Consider the following 27,662-nt stretch of genomic DNA (forward strand, 5'->3'; position numbering starts at 1 on the left):
ACAAAATTTTGTTTAAACTTGGAGCTTAAATTTGAGAGAAGTTTAATATTTAAAAAAAATTATTTCATTATTCAATCTTTGGAAGTTTGATATCTATTTGGGAAAATCGTATTCACTTTTTGAAAAATATATCATTGTTTGTAAATGATGTTGAACAGTTTGAAACTTCTAACGCCTTCGTATAAAAGAATAAACAGTCATTAAAATTTATAGAAAATAATTTTTTAATTTGTTTAAAGCTTTAAAAAAAATTTCCCCCTGAAAATAAATTAAAAACATTTCGACTACAATATTTATTTTCTGATGCGGGGAAGAAAAATAACACACCTCAGGCACCGGCGAGATTCGAACTCGCGATCTCCTGTTTACTAGACAGGCGCTTTAACCAACTAAGCCACGGCGCCACTACATTTTCACAGATTTATTAAAAATTAAATTTATCTCAAACATTTAAGTCAAAATATTTTTCTTTATTGTAAATTTTTACCTCAAATTTTAATTACATTCTCTTTAAAGATGATTTAATTAATGTTTTTATAACTATAACATTTGCGTACTAAGCAAATCTAGGTAATCCATTATAGAGTGCTCATTTTGCACACTTGCTTTTCGATCTCCAGCTCGACACTTTTTAAATACTGGATTGAGATGAAATTTTTTTTTTTTTATGGCTGTTGCAGAACTTGTGTGTGTTTAATTCAATTTGATGTAATCAATATCATCAGAAAAGGAACAAAAATTATTCTTTTTCACAAATATTGTAATTAGTGACGACTCTCTAAAATATAATTATTTAAAAGATATGCTAGAGTGGCATGAAAATACGAGGAATTTTCTAAACAGCTCAAGGAAAATAAACTGTATAAAAAGCTGTGAAATGTTTAAATTAGTATTATTCAAGTGTGTCAGATAATTTATTTTTCTAAAATGGCAACGTCCTGAAGCCGAAACTTGACTTCTTGACATCGTGACGCCATATTATTGCCGTAAATCGAACGAACAAAAATATTTACATGAAGACAACAAAAAAATTCTGAGTAAGGAGTGCTTAGGATATATGTAAGTATAAACTTTATGCACTGTAAGCTTGCTAAGTTTCAACTGGAAACCTAATAGCTCATCATTTAAATTTAACAAAACCGTAGTGATTACATGTTTATCAATTAATCGTAAACAGGGCTGGGCACACATATCATTGTGTATCATATGGAAAGAATTATTGTTCTAATAAAATTTCATGCTTTAAATTTGTTACGTATATCTTTTGAAGGAACTAGTGATGTAATTTAGCGATACATGTAATAGTTGATCTATTTGGAAGTATTGTTCAATAAAGACTCAGTTTTGCTCAATGTAAATAAATAAAAACTTGCATCAACGAAAGTGTTTTCAGAATTATGAAAACATTCTTTGTTTTCAGTGAATTATTCTATTTCATATATTTATGGAATCATATATATGATTAATCTGTTATGGATTTTTATTATATCTAAAATATTGCACTTTCGTTTTCAGTTGTGAGGTGGGCTATCTTCTGCATCTGAAAATATAATCGATTCAAAATGAGTTATCAGATGCAGTCACCAGCTCCACCAGTTTCGAGGCCAAGTAAGTTTTTGTTTCCTTATTCTTTCATATTTACGTTTGTTAATATCTGACATGTTTTATTGTATCTGGATTTTGGCAACTCCATATACAATGAATGAATGTATGTTCCAGAAAGAATTTTTATAAATATTTTATCGCAATAACTGATGTTCTGAAGTATAATTTATAGGATGCTGAGTTTAAAATATTTGAAAGAAAAAAAAGTAAAATAGGATAGTTGAAAAAATTTCTAACCAACCATATCAAAACCTGCCAAGGCTTACACAAGGCCAAAAGATTTACACATTTGTTGACTTATAATCTGAAGAGAGAACGATTGTAATTGTATTATCTTAGAATATTTTATTATAAACTTTATCAACTTTGACATACCAGCCATTAATTTGCTACATTTTCATTTCTGCTGTTAACAACAATTAATTAATATTTAGAAAACTTTGTTGATACCTTTCTTATATTTCAGAGTTTTTGAGAAAATTATATTAGAATTAAGATTTTATTTATTATATATAAAATTAACTGGTAATGGCTATGTGATATAAATATTGCAATCGATGAAAAGTGAAAATATATTTTTGTGTCAACATGTACATAAACAAAATTCATTTAAAAAATATAAATAACTATATTTCCTTAAAATATGGATTAGAATGTATCAACTGAATTATATGTATGCATTCTAATCCATAAATAGAACTTAACTTATTTATGTAGATTCATATTGTTCTTTAAACCTATAGGAAAATAATTTTTTCATACATGATGAAATATTTTTTTTTAATGGTAAAATTATTTTGAATGGCAACTTGGAGACAAATAGTTAAAATTATTTAAAATTTCTACAATATTATAATTAATTAGGAATTATTATATTAAAAGCAATTGAGATGCTTAAAAATATAGGTTTTATTTAAGAACTATTAAATGTCATGAAACTTTTCTTACTACTTCTCTTTTGTTTTATTAATATACATGAATAGTGTTTAAAGAAAATTAGGTAGGGTTTTTAAAAATATGATTTATTTATATGTTACTTTTTTTATTTCTATTAATTTTTACTGCTAATAAGTTACTTTATTCTTAAATAAAGTAATATTAGTGTGATTAAAATTAATTAGATGCATTAAAAGTTATTTGTATAGGTATACTGTTAATTTAATAATGATGATGCAATTGTTACATTATTAAACCGTTAATCTTCGCTATTTGTGTTAAATAAACTGTAATTACCCTGTTTCTTTCTTTCCACTACAATATTTAAAATTAAATATTGTAATCATTTTACTTCTTATCTGTATTATATTTTATCTGTGATATTAGGCTAGTTTTGAATATATAAAAATTTTGAATATAACAAAATTGACTTTGAGATGAAGAATTATGTGCAATTGAAGAATAAGGATTACTTTTATTCTAACATTTTATATAAAAACTGATAGACTGCCTTTTAAATAAGTAAAGTATTCGATTTATTGAAGTATTTCCTGTGAATTAGTAAAATGTTAATATGGTCTGTATATTTTTATTTTTATTTATATTTTTGTAATGATCAAATATGAAAATTGTAAGATTTATAAATTAAACTATAAAGATTGTTAAATTCTCTTTTTCCTTACATTAATGGAAATTGCTATTTGATGTTAATAATTTGGATGCTTTGAATATATTGATTCAAAGCAGATTGTAACAGAGCTCTTTATTGTTGGCTCCCCAAATACTTAAAAAAATTAAATGATTTTTTTTTATTTGTTTACTGGTTGTAAGCAAGCAATTTACTGCAACAATCCATTTTAGCACCAGACATATTGCTGGTAAAATGAATTAGAATCTAAATAGATACCATGTTAAGGTGTGTGTTTTCTACGATCAAATGGAACTTTTTAAGAATTTATAATGTTATTTTTGAAGCAATTAGTTAGTCAAGATCGTAACTATTTTCATATTGTAAGTAAAGCCTTTCAAACTTAAGCATTTTTTTAGAATCAACCCAAAGAATTCCATATAATTTAGGGTGGTTCATTTATTAACAACTGATATGATTCTTTTTAAAGTGTTTTTTTTTCTTTCTTTTTTAAATATCTCTTGTTTATCTTCCCCCAGCATCTCATGGAAACTATAGTAATCCGGCTGACATGCCTCTTGCAAACCCTAAGGAACAGACTTTGCTTTGGCAGCAGAATTCCTATATGGGTGATTCAGGAATTCATTCTGGGGCTTCCACTCATGTAAGCAACATTCCTTGTGAAGTTTTTAATGAATTTATGTAAAGTGTAATTTAAGAATAAGTGTGACTGAATTTAACAGTGATAGTATTTAAATGTGTTGAAGCTCATTTTTTTTTAAAAAAAATTGTATCATGCTTAAATTTTATAGTATTTCATAATTTTCCTGCAAAGTTAGATGAATTTTTTAAAAAAAATCTTATCTTACAAAACTCAATTATATGAATTATCTTTTTCACTACACAATATTAAATAATGAAGCTGTGATATAGAGATGGCACAATATTCTATTAGATGATGGCAATGTCATGTATGCCTAGTATTGCAGCATTGAAAAAGTTTTTCTTACAATTAACTGTCTTTTCTTTTCAAATGCATCAGATTATATTTTATATTAAAAAATTATTTGTTTTGATAATTATAGCCTTGGTAATAGAAAATGCAAGTAATAATTAAAATGTTTTTAAAAGACAATTTTATTTACATTTTCCAGGTGAATTTTAGCTCTATGTTTATGCTTTCCACTTTGATGAAAATAAATTTACTGATAAAAATTTTACTGATTAGAAAAAATGTCATTTAATTTCCTCAGCTGTATTTCATTAAATACTAATTTTTATTTTTATTTTATAAATGATTGTAATAATTTTTTGTATGTAACAAATTAAATACGTGAGATTCAAAACATTAATTTTCATTATTTGAAAAAATAATTCTAAAATGTATATTCTCGTTCTGATTTGGAAAATTGACTAGAAAAATACGATAATTTTTTAAATTCTAGAACTGAGATTCTTCACAAGGCATTTAGGAATTAAAAATTATTTGTCTTAATTTGGGAGAGGGAAGGCTATTTTGCTAAAGTTGGGTATTTGAGTATTAATTATTTATTATCACAAAATGCATTGGGAGGGAAGCTGCAGTTTATACTGATAGACAAACATAAATTGCTATGGATAACAGCAGTGTAAATCTGCATTTAAAAAATTCTGATACTTATTTAGCAACTCTTAACTTCTGAACAGTAAAGGGGATAAATTCTTATAATGTAATGCTTCTGTGCAGGCTCCTCCTACTCTTTGCGGGAAGGAGGATGAGTTGGAAGGAGATCCAATTGTCTTCGATTGGGATCAGCCAGGTTTTGGACAAGGCTTCACCCAAGAGCAAGTGGATGGTAAGATACGTTAATTATTCCTTCCTCTCACTATTCACAAATTTACAACTGTTCCAAATATGTTTTAAATTGATGAGTATTAATTTGAATATTTTCATTTATTTATTAAAAATTTATAAGATTTAATTTTAAGAATATATAACATAGAATTCTATTCTGCATTCTATATTATTTCCTTGCTTATTTACTTTTGTGCTAGAAAACACTTGCCTGCATTTTCACTTTTGTGAAACAAAGCATTTTATTATCTTAAAAGCTGGTATTAATATGTAGGGTAACTAACATGTTTGTATTATTACTCACCAAGAATATTAAATATCTAAGTTTGATTATTTCTTTATTTACTACTATGTTAGCATTCAAATTTTTATTTAAAAAGTATTCCATCACTTACAGGAATCAGTGTAGTTAAAAATGCAATGAGTTTTGGCCCTGCATCTATTTATATTAGTAATTTAAAAAAATAAAAAAAAATCTTTGTAAAAATGAACTTTGTTTGTGGGTAGATAAATATATACAAGAAAAGAAAAAAATAAACACCAAAAGGAAAAAAATTCATAAAGAGATTGCTTAATCAGAAAACAGCTCTCTAATAGGATTAATGCCAATTTAAGAGAGATTAAAATAAATTTTTTATATTAATATAGTAACGTATTGATGTCTCTGAGTGAATATTCTTTAATGCTGCTAATATAATGTTCTCAAAAATAGCTTTCATATAAATTTTCATTTATGTTTTTGGAAAGACTAATTTGCATTATGATGAAATATTGTCTTTAATATATGTCAGCATCTGTGTATTCATACATTTTCTTCAGACTGATGTATCCATTTTTGTTATATAGAAATAGCAATATTATATGCATGAAGAAATTATAAAGCAGAATTCTTTAAAAGTAATTTAATTAAATATTAATTCTTTTCTTTAAAATTTTTAATCTTTTTAAATTGAAGGGAAAATAAAAATAATCCTGTCAAACAGTCAGAAATGCTACTGGCTTAAATATTCATTTACCTATAAACGAGAACATCTTGTTGAATGTGACATTCATTTCTTTTATATACAAACTTTATATATTTTAGATGCAAACAGATACAAATATCTGTTTATATCTTGTATTCATAGCTTGTTTCATTTGATCAGTCACTTGTGTTTGGTATAGATTGGAGAAACAAATATATGCAAAAAATCTAAGAAATTAATTTTGTGTCCTTTTTAGAAATGAATCAACAGCTAAATCAGACACGATCTCAACGTGTACGTGCAGCTATGTTTCCTGAGACATTGGAAGAAGGAATTGAAATTCCTAGTACTCAGTTTGATCCTACTCAACCTACAGCTGTACAAAGACTTGCTGAACCCTCACAGATGTTGAAACATGCTGTGGTTAACTTAATCAATTATCAGGTAAAAAAAAAAAAAAAAAAAAAAAAACAGTTGGGATTTTTTTTTTATTTATTGATTCCCTCTGTAATGTCAAAATATTACAGAAGTAACTGTGCTAAAATGAAAGATAATTTTTATGTTTCCTGTATCATTTGAATTAATTGCCAGTTATTTACAACCAGTTGCAAAATCATTGACTTCTTACACCTTTAAACTTTAATGTAAAATGCACATATTTTTGAAAAATTTTCCGAAATAAACAGAAATGAAATTTTTACTGCAGATTCAATGTCCAAAGAAAGCATTTTTTTAAATCTTAATTTGGGAAAAGCATGCAATTGAATATTTTGTTGGATGAGAAATTTCACCATAACATTAAAAATTATTGTATATTGCATTAAAAATAAAAAATAAAAACATTTTAGGAAGATGAAATTGCTATCATTAAAAGGATTTTATTTATATATTTGAGTTTTAAGATAATGCAAAAACCATTTTTTATGAAATAATAATTTTGGAAGATATTGTCACTTTTCATAGGTAAGGTATAGCAATTACCCATCTAGCAATGATTGTTTATTTTCTTACTTTATTAAAGTTTGTTCAATGCTTATTTCTTAATTATTTTTATTTTTTACATCTTGTTTTCTCTGATGGAGTAGTTATTAATAAGCCTCAAGCATTTAATGAAGCAGTCTGAAATGTTCATATACTGATTTGTTTAGATTTGACTATTGCCATTCAACAATTTGTAATAAGAGTGCTCTATGGAACATACATTAGCAATTTATATGTTTATATTGTTTTGTCTGAATCCTTCAACCAACTTTCCCATTTTAATAACTGTTTTGCTTTTATTTTAAGATGTGATTTGGGAAACTCAAGTTATTAATGGACTTGCAAAACTTTTTTGTTTGTCTAGAATCTCCCAGTTGTGATGTGCTTTATTTTGTGAATTATTATGTATTAAAAACCATAGAATCTTAGCATTTTAGATAATTTTGTTATATGAATAAAATAAATTGCCAAGATTTCATATTATTTGAAACTTGTTCTGATGAATTTGGAATAATATTTTTATCATTAGTGCAAGGGTGAGGTAACTTTAAATTCCTCTTTATCAATTGAAGTTCAAATAAATGGTACTCATTTTCTTGATCCGTAATTGTTTTTAGTTTAAGTTATATCATTATTATAAGTAGTAAAATAACAATCTTATTTTTTAAATTACTTTGTGTATATAATTGATGAAATTTTATAGAGAAAGTGAATTGAAATTCTGAAGTCTATGTCACCTAGAATACCGTATACCATAGTACACAGTATTGAGGCATATAAAGATATTTGTGTGATATTTAAATTATGTAAAATGTATTGATAGTTTGTAAAATTTCTCTCATAGGATGATGCAGATTTGGCAACTAGAGCTATACCTGAATTGGTAAAGCTTCTAAATGATGAAGACCAAGTTGTCGTAAGTCAGGCAGCAATGATGGTTCACCAGTTGTCGAAAAAAGAGGCGTCACGACATGCAATAATGAATTCGCCCCAAATGGTGGCTGCATTGGTGCGTGCCATGACTTCTTCGAATGATCTGGAAACCACAAAATGTGCTGCTGGGGTCTTGCACAATTTGTCACATCATCGCCAAGGTCTCTTGGCTATTTTCAAATCAAGTGGAATTCCAGCTTTGGTTAAACTTCTAAGGTAAGAAAAATTAAGATTGCTTTCTCTTTAAACAAATTTTTACTTTCTTGTATATATTGCCAAAAAAAATTCAACTTCTAGATTTTGTTGAATCTTCATTTTTTCAACATTTCTGAGTGAAAACACATTTTTAAAATTATATTTTTAATCACAGTGGCTCAAAAATGCAATTGTGCTAGAAGGATGTGTTAGTAAGTAGTTTTGTAATTTTATATGTAATCCTAATATTAAATAATTTTCCTAATGTAATCCTCCTATTGTATCCTAATATTAAGTAGCTTTGTAATTTAATATGTAATCATAATATTAAATTTGTTACAAATTTCGAATGAGGTTCATTAAAGAGAAGCGTCTGTTCGTCCATGTGCATACATACATTCTTGTGAAAAATTAACCTAAATCGCTAAGTTAAAAAAAAAAAATTTATGAAAGACTTCAATACATCGATGATTGAGTTGTTTTTAAAATAAATTTATTTTATAAAAGATTAACCGCTCCTACCCATAAAAAAGTGTAACAATAATGTACATAGCATAGCATCATTATTTTAATATTTACTTCTGCTGCTGAAAACAGCATTTGTCTCACTATTAATATATATATCTAAATAGTGAGGCAAATATATATGATCCTAATTTCTATGGCGTGTAAATTAGGATCCATCATTAGTTCAAACAGTTTCGATTTCCTTGCTTGACACACTACAACCAAAAGAAAGAAAGAAGAAGGAAAAAAAAAAAAAGTTGACAAAAACTGTTGATGTTGGAAATAAAAATAGGGAGGGTTTCAGTTTATTCCCAACAAATATCGCCTTTAAACAACATCTCGTTTACTTTCTTAGAAAAGGGTTGATTAAATTTGAATAATTCTAAGGTTGATAAATTTGGTATATAAAAGGTTGATAAATTTGAATAATATTGAAAACAAAATTTTCACTATAGGTTTAGAAAGTTCAAAGATCCAATTAGTATTTTTCTGAAAAAAATCAAAAGTGAAAAAAACAAATATCTTGATTCAAAATCCGTTTAGATAATTTCCATTCTATTCCAAGTCCAAAGAATTTTTTTTATTCTGTGGAAGTCAAAATAATTATTGTATTGTCATATAGCAATGTGACTGTATAAAGTGGATTTAGTATTAAAAAAGATATGCTTGATGAAACTCTGAAAAACAATACTGTTGTATGCTTCTAATATATGCTCAAAAGTGTAAAAGAAATATGAAGATAACTGATATTTAATTGTTAAAAAAAATTCTTAAAATGTATTGCATATAATAATTTTAGATATCTTTTGTTATTTTCCATTGCTGAATTAAATTCTATAATGATTAATAGCTTTCTTGAATGATGTTATATAGATAGTTTTGACTTTTCTAAGAGAATTTTTTTTTTTTTTTTTTTAGTTCTCCTGTAGAGTCTGTGTTGTTCTATGCTATAACCACTCTCCATAATCTTCTTCTTCATCAAGAGGGCTCCAAAATGGCTGTTCGTCTAGCTGGTGGACTCCAGAAAATGGTCACACTTTTGCAGCGCAATAATGTAAAATTTCTTGCTATTGTCACTGACTGTTTACAGATCCTTGCTTATGGAAACCAAGAAAGCAAGGTAACATTTCTTTTATTTTTCAGAGTAATCAGTCTCATAGTTTTAAAAAAAGTTACTATACCAAAAATTTATACAACCACTTAAAGAACAATGATAATTTAAACATGGGATATCAAATATATGCAAATAAATATTCAATAAATATCTTTTCATTGCTAAATTTAGATGCAGTTTTTTGCAATTTATTTCAAAACAATTGGTTTTCTTTAAGCTTTCTTTTTCTTGCCTCTTCACTGCATATGAAATTAATTTTGAAAGTAATAAGATTATAGAATGCTCATAGTCTTTCTTGTTTACATATTGTATGGATATCAGTAACATTCTTATTTTTTACACAATTAAATTTAGCTGGATATTTTTATAATAAGATTTCTGTCGTGATAGCTAACTGAAGGTTTGGTCATCGTAGTTACTGTATCTTTTTATAGCTTTATCTAAAAATTTTACAAATTTCTAAATGTGATCTAATGATTTAGGAAGTCATAATAATAAAAACTTTGTTAAAATTCTGATTATATTGAAAAGTGTCTCTTTGCAGACAAATATATATATTTTTTAATAATATGTGTCTAAAATGTATTTTTTAAAATAAAAGTAAGCACTTAATTTTTGACCTCATTTTAGAACATTTCTATGAGTGCATTGTTAATTACATGTCAAATATTAGTTTAAAGTTTTTCCAAATAGATTTTATGCAGCATTAAAAAATCAACAGTTTATAAAGTCATAAATTATCATTCTTGGTGGTAGATTTTAAATCTGATTAGTTTATACTTCTATTATAGATTAAAGTTGAGTAGATCATGCAACAACTTGTAACATTTCTAGTGGTGAAAGCATAAACTCCATAATAACCAGAAATTCATGAGCATATGAGGATTTTCAATGTTTACTTGATAAAAGAAAAAAAGAGGAAACTGATTTATTTTTGATTGATTTAAAAATATCAGGCATGATTGTGTTCTGGATTTATTCCGAATTTCTGGGTTCTTTTACTGAAGCTTGCTAACTTTCTTGAATTTTGTTGTGTAATGTGTTACTTAGAAATGTATTGTTATCACTAAATTAGAATTTTTGTTTTCAATGTTACAATTCAGGGTATTTAAAAGGTAAGAGAAAAGATAAGGAAGTAAATATTTCATCTGTTTTTTTTTAATTATTATTATTATTATTGTAATAGTTTAAATTGGCAGCCAGGGCATTTATTCATTGCTTTTTTACATTCTTTCATGGATCCATTTTGAAAGTCCTCTTAATTATTTAGGTAATATTATGATAAATGATTAATATCATTGAGAATAAATAAGACCATATGTTGTACAGAAAATAAAATATTATTTATTTTCTTTAAATGAAAATACATTTGAAGTTTTGTGGTCAGAAATTTTTGAAAAACTCATATTTATCAGGATTTTATGGCAATTTTATGAAATCTTCTATCCGTGAATCTTAATTTTCGAAATTCCTTACTTCCTATGCACTTTGCCCTTCTTAGTTTCAGTTGCTCCCCAATGTTTATTAATATGGATGCTTCAACAATTATTTTAGAATCTGATGGAGTACTAGAAAATTTAATTGAAAACTCATTATCTTGATCTAACTGAATTTTAATTTAAGAAGAATTAAGAAAAAATTCCCCAAAATCCTTAAAAACAACAAAAATTTAGCAATTATTTAAAAATGCTGAGTTATATTTTCAGATAATATAGTGAATAATTATTTCCAAAATTGTACTTTCTCTTTGTTGAAAGAAATTATTTGAAAATATGAATACCATAAAATTGCTGAAAATAATTAGTGAAATATTTATTAGTTTTTCATACATTTTTTTCCTTCAAAATTGTATCTTGTTTTAAAATATGCATGTGTGCATCCATACATCACATTAATATTCTGAATTATTTAAAATTATGTCAAAGTTTTTACTCTCACAATAATTTTCAAATTCAATTGGCAATGAATTTTTGATATGCAATCTCCACCTCTCTTGAAAAATAAAGGTGCATTTTGGACAAACTGTATTTAAAGGTCATCGGTTTCACCCAGCTTTCATGCTGTATTTTCTCTGTAAGGCTGTTAGTGTTTTGAGTTTAAGATTGGGTAATAACATTTTGTTTTAGTTTGCTTATATAAGTTATAAGGATTGTTTAAAATTTTGGATTATTTTCCCTTCTTTGTTTACAAATTCTGGCTCTCCATAATTTATTTTTATTTTATTCGACATAAGTGATTAATATTCTTCAGGAAGATAAGGATGTAAAACATTTTTATAGACTTGCTAAATTTTTTATTAGCATTTGTTCTCATGATACAGTTCAATGTTCATGTTATGGATGATTATACATGTTTGTTATGATTGTGGATAACAAGACAAAATCTTTTAATTTATGTAAATGCTATTTGATAGTTATTATTGATTTTGTTCTTTTCTCTATTCATTCTCATTAATTTTTTACTATAATTTCATTTCCCAAAGTGGAAGCATTCTCTTATTAATTAATGACCTATAAGTTTAATGGATGCCATATAAAAATATAAAACTTGAAATTAGAAGGTTAAGGATTTAAATGTATGTGTGGGAGCACATTTAATAAAAAAATTTTATTTAGTTTTTATAAATGATTTTACTTGCTATCAAGTGGCTTTAAATTTATACATTATATAAATCTAGCCTTGATAGACATAAACTCTTTTTTCTTTGAACCATTATTCTTAACTTAAATGCAGATAGCACCTTTTAAGGCTAAAATTTTCATATTTTAATTTCTTTAAAAATATATATATGTCTAATGCTTCTTGCAATTCTTTATACTCTTGCTGCTCATCAAAACCATTTCTATGATGTGAAATTGATATTTTTTCTCCCTCAGCTCATAATCTTAGCAAGTGGTGGTCCTGCTGAACTTGTCCGCATAATGAGATCATACACTTATGAAAAACTGTTATGGACAACTTCAAGAGTTTTAAAAGTTTTATCTGTGTGTTCAAGTAATAAACCTGGAATAGTTGAAGCTGGTTAGTCATGCTTCTTTTATTATGTTTGACTATATATTGCTGATTTAAAAAAAAATCTTTACATTTATTGGTATTTTTTTAAAGGCATTAAATAAGTTACAGGAGTCTAATATAGTGACCGAGAATTAATTTATGAAGTGAAAAATCTATTTATCTGTGTGAAATCCTGCTGTAGAATTTCTGTGTTGTGAAAACATTTTTCAAAATTACTTTTATCAAATAACAGTTCAAAACTTATCAAGGAAAATGTCTTGACATCTCTCTTGAAAGTTTTGCTTATCGTCCATAAAGTGGAAACATTTGTTGATCATTTAAGAGTCAAGAATTTCCATTAGAAAGAGAGAAATATATATATATGTGTGTGTGTGTATATATATATATATATATATATATATATATATATATATATATATATATATATATATATATATATATATATATATATATGTGAGTGTTTGTGTTTGTGTATTGCTTCTCCTTCCCCATTACAAAGTTACACAGATTTTCTTATATTTTTGGAAGAAATAGTTTTATTTTGAATAATTAAGCTTACTAGTTTGTATTAGAATTTTAAAATTTAAATCTTTTTAATTTTTTAAGCATTTAAGAAGCATTTTTTAAGATTTCAAGCATTTAGGAATAAAGGCTTCACATCCATAATTGGTATTTATGAACATATGTTGTGAAGTTTCCATAGAATATGAGCTTCTAATATTTTGAATTAAATGAATGTTTGTAAACAATAAAAATAAACATTTCATTGGCTACTTGGAAATTAGTTGATTTATGAGTCAAAAACAAAAGAAAGAAATATAATTAAAGTATTTTAAGTTGCCATCCCCTCCCCCTTTTTTTTATTTATTTACTTTAGTTTCTGTCAATGCATAACTGTGGTTATGGATTTTTTTTCCCCCTGTGAAGAAATTGCAAATTGTGAAGTTAAAGTTTGAGGGACCTTTGATAAACATCTGTTTTAATACATTTCAGTTTTTAGCATAATAAAATATCTAACTAATTAATCCTGAAATTTTCTGATAGTTTTTCTCTGACTTATAGTAAATTTTTTAAAAATTCATTAGGTGGAATGCAAGCCTTAGCTATGCATCTAGGTCACCAGAGTCAGCGACTGGTTCTCAACTGTTTGTGGACTCTACGAAATTTATCTGATGCAGCTACTAAACAAGTAATTATTTAATTTATACTTTTATTAGAAGTATCGCTTGTAATAAAATGCATGATAATCTAGCTTTGAACAATAGTTACTCCAAATGCTATTGTATTAGCCAATAAAATAATGAGAAAAAAGTTTTTAATGAAAATATTTATTTCTTTTGTGAATTTTGCTGTCTTTGGGTAATAGTTTTTTAGCTTCATAAATATTTTAGGCTGGGTTCTTTTTGGGGGGAGGGGATAATCTTGTACACATAGGGTGCATATCATCATTAAAAGTTCTTGAAAATTACTAATTCTTAAGTCCTTGCATAAGAGCCTTTGAAGTGACCCCCCCCCCCTCTCCAATCTAAGCATTTATTTTCTTCCTTAAAAAAAGTACTTTGTTAGGTGTGCTAGAAAAATATGAGTTTATTTTCTTTGTGGTATTTGTTCTTTCATCTTTGAGCTGTAAGTGTTTCTGGAGACCACTGCTAATGGTTTTCTTTCAGTTTAAGGAAATCCTAAATAAAATAGTGTAAGAAAAGTATGTACACTTTTTATTGATTAGACTCTTCTTTCGTTGCATTTTGCAAGCCTGGGTAGGGTAAAGGTTATTTTACCCTACACAAAATTATTAGAATAATTTTATGTATACTCGGAAATGGCATAAGTTTATTTTTAATTGACTTCAGTTCATTGTTGCTTTTCTGCACATGTTTGCTATATTTTTATTTTATAGATAATTTGTTTTTGTTGTTATTTATCTAATATTGTATCTCGGAACAGTTAGTTTCCTAGTAAGGAAGATGCTCTAATGGATACTGGGTCAGTGATCCCTGACATTGTTGGTTACATTGGCAATGAAGGGCCCAAAATATTTGTGAATCTCGACTATAGCTCCATTAGGACTTTTGCTCAACACAATCCACACACGGATGTTGCATTTCTTGTAACATTAACTTCAACATTATAATTGGTGAATTATTTTAAGAATATTTTATTGCAGTACTGTAAAAATGCAGTATGATGGGGAAATGTGTATTTAATTCACTATAGAGTTTTAAAAGTGATCAAATATTTAATTTAGTACTTGTAAAAATAAAATAAAGCATTAAATTTTATTAAAGAATAGAGAATATCAGCAACATTTGCCCATTCGAAATATGTAATTTGAGAAACGTAATCAAACAGAGACAAGGCATTTCTGCTATAAAAAAAAAGTTTATTTTTAATGTCTTTGTTTAAATGAAAAGCTAATGCACTTGGTTAACAAACTGAACAAGCCAGAAACTATTCTTTATTAACATAATCATTTTGAAAAGCTATTATTAAGAAAATTGAGCAGTTCAACTGATTAGAAAGCAAAATAATTATGGAGTTCATGTTAATAAAATTTGTAAAATTTTATATTCTAAATTTGTTTTCTTATGTTGTTAAACACCTTTTTTCTTCTAAAGAATTGATATGCAAATGAAAAGGTAGTGTAATGTTTTTCTTATTACTGTGAACTGTTATATAATAAATTGCTTTAGTAAAATTTTCATAACAAACTTGTAGAAAAAATATTATTTTTTCCGCATTTTTTGAAATTCTTAAGTAATTATTAGTGTTATTCTATTTTTATATTTACAAAGAAATTAATTCTTCCTTGCCCAGCTTAGTGAATTTCATTGTAACACATAGTTCTATTATCAAAACTATTGTGTTAATTTCCCTTCTCCTCCCACCCTAAAAAGAAGGTTTAAAATGATTTTACCCTGATGCAGAATGCAATAGCTGCTAATAGTAAACATGCTGAATAATTGAATATTTTAACATTCCCTATTTGGATCATACTGCATGTTTTGTTATTGTTATTTAATAATATTGTGTTATGTTTTGCCTTCCCAAAGTTTCCAGAAAATTCTATTTTTAAGCTTATTTATTTAAATATTTCTCAACATTTTTGGATTTTATTTAAATGTCAGTCAAACTCAGTTTATTGTGTGATTGCTGTAAGAATTTGTTTTGATATAATTAATATTTTAAATATGGTATGTTTTCTGTAAGTTCATTAATATAAATGCAAAATCATGCATAAAATATTATCATGCTAGAATGCTTTAGGCCAGAGGCTTAATTCCTATTTTTTTATTTTTTATTTTACAGGATAATGTAGATGGGCTTCTGCAAGGTCTTGTGCAACTCTTGGGAAGCAGTGATATCAATGTTGTAACGTGTGCAGCTGGCATTCTCTCCAATATGACTTGTAATAATCATCGTAATAAAGTGACTGTGTGCCAAGTGGGAGGAATTGAAGCATTGGTGCGTGCAATTATTCAGGCTGGAGACCGTGAAGAAATTACAGAACCTGCAGTAAGTTTTTATTAAAGCTATTGTCATTTGTTTTAGAATATAAATTTCTAAGGAAATTAGTAAATGTTCCACTGATATTGATCCACAAAATTTCTTTACACTTTACTTCTCAATGGATTTTTTATATATAATATAATTCAGAATTGACCTTTTCACCACATCATTCTATCTATTTGAAATTGTGTTGAGAAAGTAAGCAAAGGAAGAGCATGAGTGCTAAGTTTATATGATGTAATATATAAATGATAATGTGTGTGGCGAAACAATCTCTTGATTTAAGATTGCTTCATTAAATGTTTTGAAACCAGCACTAAATTGAACATTTCATTTAGTTATTATGGAGCAACTAACTGTTATTAGAAATGTACTGGTGACAGTTCATGATGTATCCAAAAAGTTCATTCAATCGGAGGAAAGAAGATATAAATGAAATCGGCACAAAGGCTTCAAACAGAAAGTTTAATCAAACACAAAAGTAGGCTTACCTGTCACCAGATGTGTAATTGATAATACTTGCCTATGAAAATGGATGTTCATGTTTTCTAAAACATTTATCTCTCAAAAGGGATTGTTGTCTTATCTTGAGACTCAAAGGATTACCTTTTAAAATATCAGTTCCATTTCCATACAATTTTTCATTTTAATAATACTTTTCAATCTTATTTGATATACAATCTGTAACTACATTTTGAATGTTATGATGGAATTCAAACTCGTCCAAAAAACGTTTATTCGCATGCTCATAATTTCGTAGAAGGATTTTCACTGTTGCTTTAATTTCATAATATATATACTTTTTAATTTGCTGTGAACTATTTCAATTAAATCCATGTTTTTTTAGTCATATCAAATAACAAAATGCATTCCAAAAATAATTGTATAACTGCCTTGAGATGTCAATAAAATGGGCAAGAAAGCTGGTTGCCAGAGGCAGCATTTTTTGTTTTTAAATTGTTTTCTGCAGAACTGTTCAATTGAAAATTTTCAAGTACTTTTATGGCATAAATTTAGCTGCTAGATTTGCATTGTATTTTGATTGGTTCTAAAATAACTTCATTTTATTTGATGATAGACAGGACAACAACATGCTTTCTATAAGAGTTATAAAATTACTGCATTTATTTTTTAAAATTAAAAATCTTCATATGTTGTTGTTTCTTATGGCACTTGTCATAGACAAGCCCTCTAACAAAGTCAGCACTTTTTAAGCCAAGATTTAGCGTCTCATGTTTTTCAGTAGCACGATCTTGGGCCAAGAGTACAACTTAGTTACTCATCTTCATGTGTAATGTGTATAATTTTGATTTAACTCTTCTTGCATTCCTATTAAATTTTTTTCTTTACTCCCCCATTGTGTTATTATTTTGTAATAAGTTTATTTCTTTTATTTCATTTCAAATAGGTCTGTGCTCTTCGTCATTTAACAAGTCGTCATCCAGAAGCTGAAATGGCCCAAAATGCTGTTCGTCTCCATTATGGATTGCAAGTTATTGTAAAACTACTGCATCCGCCAAGTAGATGGCCACTCATTAAGGTAAGATATGAGGAATATTTTTTAAATTCCTAGTCTATTATCATTCCATTTGTCTTTGGAAATTGCATATTATCTATACTTATATAAAGCTTAGAGAGAGAGAGAGGTGTGTGTGTGTGTTGGCGCTCTACAGGTCAGACCGTTTGACCTACAGCTACCATTTTTGGTACATGTATCTGGGGTCCCTTTTTTAAAATTTTTAATTAGAATTTTAATTATTAATTAAAAACTAACTTTCCCGCCAAAAATTTTTTTTATTTTCCCTACTGCCAAATGAGTAAGGCTTCAGTTTTTTACTCCAACACTAATGAGGTTAGGGTTAACCTGTTTTCGCCCAATTATTTTAAAGATTCTATTTATTTTCTTAGTGTTTGATGTATTTAAAATCAAACAATGTTAATTAATCGATCTACTCATAATGATCTGGGAAACTTGTTGACAAATTCTTGAGATATTACATAAATTAAGATATGTATTCTTTAGTGCCCATAAAGTTTAAATGTTCAGTGACTCTGTTTTCAGTAGTCATATTATAAAAAAATGCTTTGTTTCAGTAAAAAATATTATTATATTAATTGCAGATTCATCCTTTCCACTTTAATTTAAAGCATAAATTCTACGGAAGCTAACGGAAACTTAGAGAGATACATATTATGTTATGACTGAAGGCCTTTATAATATTATGAGTGAATTATATGACTATCAAAATTTGAAGTTTTAAAATATTTTGATGAAGTTATTAAAGTAGGAATCGAATAATATTTAATTATTAAAATTTTAACAAACATTAAGATTGGCGAACCGGCTGGTCGCCAAAGGCGGCTAGTTATTAAATAGGATTAGAATATGAGATACACTAGCATTTCTATCAAATTTATTAGATGATTAGAAATGCTGAAGATATATTTTTTGTGATATTTTTTGTTTTTTGAAGATATATATATTTGTGCCATGCAAACCACTCCCATAATGTAATGTACATCTAATAAAAGGATTTTAAGTTTAAAATATTTTGCAATCTTTTTTATGATGAAATTTCTTTGTAAATCTAAACAAAAGTAGCTTTAGAAAGAAAAGGGAGGAAAAAACACTAATTAAAAAATTTAAAAAAAAGTTCGTATTTTTAAAAAACTGTACACGTTAGTTGTCAAATTTTTTTGTCTGTCTTCTAATGATAAGTTGAATCAAAATCATAATTCTAAGGTCTTGATTTTTTTTTTCTGCTTTCCCCTCTTCTAAGTAATGTTTTTGCAATTTTATTTTCATATAATTTTTCTGCAATTTATTACAAGAATCATAAATAATTCAAATAAAGAATCAACTTATTAATTGGTAAAGTCCATATAATACTCTTTGGGAAAATTAATAAAATTATTTAAGTGTATCGTGCATAGTATGGAAGTTGTTTTACTTTTTTTATGCAGGCTGATACGTGTCGCTGTAACCCCACCTATAGTTTAAAAAGCTTTCAATTTATATATTCAGAAGTATTAATTGTACAGTAAAGAATTTTTAAAAAATTGATATTTTCCCCTTGTTGCTTGTAAGTTATTAATATTTGTTAATTGGAATGTGATTTAAAAAAAACTTTACAACTGTATTTACTTTTTATAGCAAGAAAAAGGGTTTAGTTGTGATGATTAAAGAAATGTGCTTTTTTAAGTTTTCAGTCAATTTTTATTAAAATCCTTTGAAATACTTTCTGAATGCTGATTGTAAATGTAACTACTCTTCTTAGGCTGTCATTGGACTTATCAGGAACCTGGCTCTTTGTACTGCCAACCACGCACCCCTGCGAGAACATGGAGCTATACCAAGATTAGTTCAGTTACTCATCAAAGCCTACCAGGACACTCAAAGAGTATGTTTAAACTTCTTTAGGTGTGATTGTAATTTTATGGATTTTTGTATCTGTGTTTGATTTTGTCCTTTGAATAAGAAAGATGGGGATCTTTTGCATTAAGTTTGACACATCACTCTGAATATATATACATATATATATTTCAATTGTGTGAAAAATTAGAATATTTCCTTTCTCAAAATTAATAATTGTATTATAAATGTTTTGATGAAATGAAAAGTAATGGCTGTAAAAAATAGAGCTTACAAATACAAAAAAAAAAAAAAAAAAAAAAAAAAAAGTAATTGGTAGCTTATTATACAGTCTTTGCAACAAGAAAAATTTTTAATTGAAGATATATACTTATTTTTAATTTTCAGTAAAGAATTTTTCATAATTTTTATGCTAAGAATATTTAATGACCATTCTATTAATTACACATAGTGCATGAAGTGGGTAGTAGATTCTTAATCAGGTTTTATGAAACATTAAAATCTATATGAAGATCCTATGAAGCATTAAAACTTACATTATAATTTACATGGTGTTTGTGAATCAATTTTCTTTATGATAATCTATTAAATATAGATTCCCCCCCCCCTGTTTCCTGCCAAATTTGTGGTTACATGGATTAAAGTGTAGAAATAATTTTTATATGCCTTGTATATTTCATTTTGAAGATTTTACATTACATTTCTGAAATCAGCATTTGATTTTGAAGATTTTACATTACATTTCTGAAATCAGCATTTGAATAGATCTATCAAATGGAATACAATATAAAAAGTCTGTGAATTTTCTTCAGAATAGGTAAACTTAGTGTTAAAGATTATTTCAAAGTTTTTGTGATTGGCAAATTGATCTCATTTCAAGAGAAAGTATTATATAAAGAAATTAAGTATGCTTCAACATTTTTAAGTTTTGTTGAATATGTATCAATTGCTATCAAATTTGAAACAAGAAATACAACAGTTTAGATTTGTTGTATTTTGATAAAGTGTAAATATATTGATAAAACATTTTCCCTCCATAATGTAACTGCTATTAGATTTTTTAATACAAAACAGGTTGGTTGCATAGCATCATTCAAAGTCCTTAAAAACTGTATGTATTTTATGGCCGTTATATGAGGGCCTTAAAAGTGCTTTTTTAATCTCATCTGGATGCTTATATTTTACATCTAATGTTTAAAAAAACAAAAACACATTTACCATGCTGGTAGATCTGCCTGATTATAGATTATATTTTCTTTGTGATGTATCATTTCATGATTGTTGGTCAGACTAACCACAGCACTGGGAGAGAGAGAATTTAAAAATCATTTATAAAAAATGAGGAAATTTTAAGTTCCTTAATTTCTTTTTCTCTCTCCCTTCTAAAAAGTGTCGATTGCAAAAATAAAAGATCATAACTATAGCACCGAAAGTGAAACAGCTGCGTAATTGCAGAAATTAAATTCTTTTCTACTTGTACACCTTCTTTCTTTCTCTCTCTCTCTATCTCTCTCTAGATCAGTCTAATTTTGATTTCAGCAACAGTTGCTCTCCTTCCATGCGATTCTCAAATTGCAACTAATGAGAATGCTCGAGATTCTCGAGTAAATTTCTTTGTCGGAAATAGCAACATTTAATTTGCAGAAACACTGTGGTAATGTTTAGTTATTCACACATTTATTAAATTATATGTTTATTATTTGAGAAATTGTGAGGTTTTCAGAGTAGATGAAAAAAATTTTTTCTTGCAGTGAGTTGCTCAAAAAAATCTATGATCTTTCAATTCATTTTTTCATGTCATAACATTCTGGTGTTTTTTAGAAAATTACAAATTAAAATTTTAGATCTTTTGATTCTTTTTGATATTCCTCATCCATATTCTCGGGAAACAACAATTTTCTCATTTACATAGTCAGAAAGATTATTTTGGGCATCATTAATAAGTCACTAAAAAATATGGTAAGTACAAAATTTGTTTCAGAAATCAGTCTTTATACCTGGAATTGTCATTTCTATTTCCAACTGTGCTAATTTTGGAATAATTGTGAAATCAAAAACATTGTTCTTATACTTTTTTTCCCAATATAATTTGGATTTAAAAATTCAAAATATAAATTTAAACATATTTATATTTGGAAATTTTAATTAGTTTTTTAATTTTAGTAATTTAATTTTCTTCCTATTTTTACTTCAAATATGTGTCCACGATTCTGTAAACAAGACTCCTTTCACTTCAAACATGTGTCACTATGTAACCTTATCTGTATCCTTATACTTTTTTTTGTGCACTGTGATATAGTTTTTGGTGAAACCACTATATAATGATAATAATTAGTTCTGTATAATTAATTTGTAATTATCTGAGATTTTTTTCACTGGAATTTCTGAAGGAAAATTAATTTTTTTTAAAAAAATCCATTTGTTGATTAAATAAACATTAACTTTCATATGAGTGCAGCTTTATAGTATATAGATTAGAAATATTAAAATTTAGATAAAATCGTAATGCAGTGTTTAAATTTCATTCATTAAATTTTATTCTATTTTCTTAAAAGATGCATTTGTTATCAATTTTAACCAGTTGACATTTCTTGATTTGCAGCAACGTTCTAGTGTAGCATCGAGCAATAGTCAGATAGCCTATGTTGATGGTGTTCGAATGGAGGAAATAGTCGAAGGAACTGTTGGAGCCCTACATATTCTCGCCCGAGAAGCCCACAACAGGGCTATTATCAGAGGACTCAATGTTATACCTGTATTTGTTCAGGTATAGTAAACAATCTTTAATTTCAGTAAAGAGAATTAAGTTACAAATAATATTTAAAAAAATTTTTAAATGAGAAGGTTGGAGGGGCTGTCTAAATTTGTTAATTGGAAAGATTAGTTTTTAAGTTGATATGAGAATTGTTCTTGTGTGTTATAGTAAAAGCACTTGCATTCTGATCTTGAAATCCACTTTAAATGATGTTTTATTTTATTAGTTGAAGATGAATATAAAAAATATCCTTAAAGTTTTTCCTTTAACTGTGTAGAAATAGAAAGCAAGAAAGTAATCATAAATTTGAATATTAATACTGAAAATATTTTATTTAAATTTATTACTTGCATTTCTATATCTGAAGTATGTAATTTTATTGTCCTTGAATTCCTTTCTTTTTAATGGTTAAGAGAGTTCTCACCCAGTTAATGACCAGTGGGCTTGTGTTTCATTATTGTTTTGTAGTTGTTTTTGTATTTTGTTTTAGAATCGAAGATTTTAATTTCAGTCCATATTTTATTAGGGATGTTTATTCTTTCTTCTATGTAGCTTCTGTACAGTGAAATTGAAAACATCCAGCGTGTTGCAGCTGGCGTGCTCTGTGAATTGGCTGCTGATAAGGAAGGTGCTGAAATGATTGAAGCCGAAGGTGCCACCCCGCCCCTTACTGACCTTCTGCACTCTAGGAATGAAGGAGTTGGTAAGGTTCTTGCATGCTTCATTTTGTTTTTGAACTAAATACTCTTAGCTGAAAGGAGCATTTTATAATGGAAAACAATTTTTATTCAGCAACATATGCTGCTGCTGTGCTCTTCCGCATGTCTGAAGATAAACCTCAGGATTACAAAAAGCGTCTCTCTGTGGAATTGACCAATTCACTTTTCAGAGATGATGCAGGTCCATGGACTGGAATGGTGAGCATTTGGTTTCATTATGACAAAATTATAAATCAGTATGTGATACATACAAATCAGTATGTATTGTGTATTTTTCAAACAACTCTATTTCGAATATACTTGTATGTAGACACGAAGAAATTCTATTTTTGCTCTCAATTTTTATGAAAAATCTTATGTCAATAATAATTTACAAAGAACTCGTGTTTTATTTTCATGTGACTTATAGTGGATATTGATTTGTTTCCAAGGTTTCTTAATTTTTGGTATTTTTCAGCAGAATTGCTATTAAAAAAATTTACAAATTTGTGTCAACTTGCAGCTGCAACGATAGTTAATTTTTTCGCTCTAGCTGTATTTTTTTTTAAATTTGAAGCTTATTTAATGCCATTGAATCAATCTCTGGTCAGAATGTTTATTTAAATGTAGGACCAGTTGGATACCTATGTGTTTTTAGAATGCATATAACAACTAAACAGAGGAATCTTTCATCTCTTATTTAACTTACTACATATTTATTGATTGTAGATGTATCATATTAGATTTCTCTTCTTATCAAGTTTCTATGTGCCTGTTCTACACAATTTCTAATATTATGTAGGCTTAAAGAAATTAAGAATTTCATATAATTTGCTTAGTATTATTTTCAAATGCTACATTTTGTTTCTTTATATCTATCTATTGTAAATCATTTTAATAGTCTGTGCCCTTGTTCCCATATATAAAACTGTATGGATAACTTTCCATTTAAAAGCATTTTTGTTTGTTTCAGAAACCCATTTGGTCCAGAATTGCTAATTTTGAGATATTTAGCAAAATTTTTTAACTTTAGTAAAAATAAAAGATTTTATAGTAAATTAATATTAGAAAGCAAGAAATTTTTAAAATTTGCTTCAATTTGAAATTGTATATAAAGTTTTGCTTTCCCTTGTGTTTATTTCTTAAATCAAAGATTTCCTTTCCTCGTAAAGTTGTATAATTTTAGATTATATATTCTAAATTTATCTTGATTTATTTTTTGTCAAAATAAGTAACAATCCTTAAGCATTTTAAAAAAAATAATTTATATGAATTTCATTCAATTTTGTTATTTTATGAAAAGTGTTACAAAATAGAAACTGATATTTTGCTTGGTCACTTAATGTAGTGCACTTTGTTTATAAATGAAATTTCTGCCCTCGAGTTATTTACAAAGTTGAGTAAACCAGGAATAAAAGATTCATGACATTTTCCCATTCATTTCTTTCTAGCCTGCAGATATGGATATAAATATGTTGGGACCAGAGGAAGCATACCATGATCAAATTTACCAAGGAAGTCAGGGACCACCTAGTGTCCACTCTGCTGGACCTAGGCACAATCCTTATACACCACAGGGTTTGTAACTTTAATCTTATATTCTTTTTTATGTGCTATGCTTTCCTTTTTTTCCATTGAATTTTTTTTCTAATACTTTTAACTTCCTTTCTGAGCTGACAAAGGATTACCTTATGAATGGTATGTATGCCTTTTTAATACTGAACAATTTGAAATGCACTTAAGAATGTATTTTGCAATAATTAAAGGAAATAAAATAAAACGACATCATTCTGAGGATATATACCTTCACAAAAAGTCAAGGAAATTTCTTTAAAAACCTGGAAAAGTCAAAAATCCATGCTATTAATGCCTAAAATAAAACTTTGAATTACCTCTATTCAGTGATGACTCTTCATCTGTAGTCATTTATTAGAAATTAATACTTTAAATCTGTTTCTCCTTTTGAATAACTGTGTGTATACAACTGTGCGATTCCAACTAGAATTCATGGACTGTTCTCTCCTCTCTTTCCCTTTTCATGGTTTTTTAATTTTGAAAAGTTATGTTTTTATTATATACCTTTTACTATTTCATAGTAACCTGAAAATTTTTATCAGATTGTTTTAATATTTGCAAATTAATGTTTTTTTCTTTAATCAACTTATTTCAAGGAAAATAAAAATACTAATATGCAGAATGCAAAACTATATCAAATTGCATAAAGCTGATATGTGCAGGAAAAAAATTAACCTATATGTGAATGAAATAATATAAAACTAAAATTTTTATTTATGTTAATGTTATGCTTATTTTGTAATCAGCATTCTTTTTTTTTTTAAATTAAAATTATAATTTACTTCTACTATATTTTTAAATATTGTTAACTCTGTACTTTGTTTTTTATGATAAACTTACTTTCATGTAACTGATGCCTCAATGTTTTATTGGTGATTTACAGCTCTGATTTGATTTCTCTGTGTAGGTTATGATCTCCAGGTCCCTATTGATTCAATGCAAGGTCTTGATCTTGGAGGACAAGTGGGTTATGGACCTCTGGATGCTGATATGGATTTGGATAGTCCTCCCGATCTCAACTTTGATACCCTTGAACCCATGCTTCCCTCTCCCCCACAGAATGGAGATACCACACAACAAATGGCTGCTTGGTATGACACGGATCTCTAGAGCTGCAGTGCTTGTCATCTTCCATTCTTTTTGAAATTCTGACTTTTAAATTTAATCAAAAAAAAAAAAACTTGTATCAGTCACACTTATTTTTCTTGTTTCAGTGTTAGCAGCTTCCTATATTTTATTTTCAGAACTTTTACTTTAACATTTTTTATGTACTTATTAGACTTTAGATATGTCTTTGCATTTATATATATATATATGTATGTACTCCACCACTAATCCTATTTACTATATAAGGCATCAAACCAAATCACACCCTAGCTTTTGTATTAGAGTAACATTTAATTCTTGTATCAGTTATATGAAAAGTGAATTTGGTAAATATTTATTTTCTTATGCAAGTTGTGTTTGCAGATACGTACTTTAATTTCACATTTTTAACATATTTGTTTCATAAGCTTTTAAGCTATGATTTTCTGTGATCATCTAGTGCTAGAGAGCACATTTTTTTTATACATATTATATATATATATATTATTTCATTTTTGAAGAGATTTGTTATTTTTACCTTCCGACTTTTACTGCCTCTTCACATGGACAACCAAAGAATTTTAGAAATTTTAAGATTTGTAATTGTTGTATGAATCCTTTCTAACTATGAACTTCCATATCCTCTCTTTTTATAAAAATGCAATTTAACCAAAGCACTAGCTGTATGGGTTTTTTTCCCTCCCTTTTTTGTGAAAAGGAAAAGAAATGAACATACGTGACATAAATATACAAAATTAACAAGAAAAAGGTTTGCAATTTTTGTCTTATCTATTTATTAAAATTGCAGCTATTCTTCACTACTAAACAATTTTATCTTTTCATTTGTACAGATATGGTTAATTGTTGGTATAATTTTTTATTCATATCATTTATAATAATGGTGGTAATAGCATATTTGTCGTAGTGTTATGCAGTAAATATTAAAATGTATTTGATGTTTGTGAACTATTTTTATTTGTCAGTGTTATGTATTGTAGCCTTATAAAATTAATAAAAAGTCATTTGTAGTAAAATTTCATTTTTTTGTGTTTACATATAGTTTAGATGATGAATTTTTTCTGAATATTTCCTTAACTGAAAATCTTGCATGAATGCTATAAAAAAAAACACCCTCTAATTTAACCCTTCAACCGGCTGGAACGTAGGAAGTTGCTTTACGCAAACTGCTATTTACCCGGCTGGAACGTAGAAAGTCGCCAATGCTTTCCCCCTTAAATGCAATAAACGGGGTGGGTCATCTGCTTGTTAAGGTCATTTTGTGGTTTTCGCTGACAGTTAGAATTTGGGTGGTCTCTCTAATTAGGGGAATGAACTCCCGAGAAGAGGAAACAACGTTTTTCGTAAGAATTCACGATTGCAGGATCGATTGGTGATATGAGCTGTATACTTCATTCCTGATTTGAATATTTCATTATTTCGCCACAAATTTAATATCCAAATGAAAACTATTATACTTAATAAAAGTAGGGAATCCCTCATATTTACATATCATAATCATGTATAACAGTTAATGATTGTGATTAGTACGCAAAAAAGTACGTTTGAACTTTTAATAATACTTTTATTAAAATGCAGTAAAATATTTAAAAGAATCCTTATATAAAATTTTTAAATTTATTTTCATCCCGATTTCTAAGCGAGACAAATATTTATTTATAAATGTAATTTTAACTATTGCTTAAGATTTGTATATAGATTTTGGCCAAGCATTTAATACGTAATGAAAGGAAAATTTTTTGGATCTAATTATTTATTTTTTACTGTTTAGAGGGAATTTTTAGTAAAAGCATTTATTTTATTTTTTATTTCATTATTTAAATACAAGCGTTCTTTACTGCTTTTTGCAAATCATATTTGTCTTTTTTTGGGGGGGGGGCTCAGGTAGGGAAAAAAACCTTCTTTTATAAATATAAAAAATATTTTTTAGAAACTAC

The 27,662-nt window shown here is 27.2% G+C and overlaps 1 protein-coding gene and 1 non-coding gene across 3 annotated transcripts; one reads left to right on the top strand and one right to left on the bottom strand.

Moving 5' to 3' along the window:
• Nucleotides 1-330: 330 nt before the first annotated feature.
• On the bottom strand, nucleotides 331-404 carry Trnat-agu (transfer RNA threonine (anticodon AGU)). Its single transcript has one exon. It is a non-coding gene; the product is annotated as a tRNA-Thr (tRNA).
• A 528-nt stretch (nucleotides 405-932) lies between these two features.
• On the top strand, nucleotides 933-26,699 carry LOC129965776 (armadillo segment polarity protein-like). Of its 2 annotated transcripts, none has more exons than XM_056079952.1 (17): nucleotides 933-1,059; nucleotides 1,516-1,608; nucleotides 3,709-3,833; nucleotides 4,896-5,004; nucleotides 6,225-6,412; nucleotides 7,794-8,098; nucleotides 9,503-9,704; nucleotides 12,575-12,719; nucleotides 13,799-13,902; nucleotides 16,020-16,226; nucleotides 17,629-17,760; nucleotides 19,499-19,621; nucleotides 22,196-22,360; nucleotides 22,901-23,051; nucleotides 23,141-23,265; nucleotides 24,498-24,624; nucleotides 25,529-26,699. In XM_056079952.1, the coding sequence occupies exons 2-17, from the start codon at nucleotides 1,563-1,565 to the stop codon at nucleotides 25,729-25,731; spliced, it is 2,457 nt and encodes an 818-aa protein (XP_055935927.1). In that variant the 5' UTR covers nucleotides 933-1,059; nucleotides 1,516-1,562; the 3' UTR covers nucleotides 25,732-26,699. The 2 variants fall into 2 exon arrangements, with proteins under 2 accessions (XP_055935927.1, XP_055935928.1); XM_056079953.1 differs by having other exon boundaries at nucleotides 25,543-25,683.
• Nucleotides 26,700-27,662: the final 963 nt, after the last annotated feature.

This window comes from Argiope bruennichi, chromosome 4 (assembly GCF_947563725.1).
Source record: "Argiope bruennichi chromosome 4, qqArgBrue1.1, whole genome shotgun sequence".
Lineage (NCBI taxonomy): Eukaryota > Metazoa > Arthropoda > Arachnida > Araneae > Araneidae > Argiope > Argiope bruennichi.

Coding starts and splice junctions, on each gene's coding strand:
- LOC129965776 (XM_056079952.1), top strand. CDS start 1,563: ATGAGTTATCAGATGCAGTCACCAGCTCCACCAGTTTCGAGGCCAA. Junction 12,720..13,798: donor ACCTGGAATAGTTGAAGCTG/GTTAGTCATGCT, acceptor AAAATTCATTAG/GTGGAATGCAAGCCTTAGCT. Junction 22,361..22,900: donor TTATACCTGTATTTGTTCAG/GTATAGTAAACA, acceptor TCTTCTATGTAG/CTTCTGTACAGTGAAATTGA.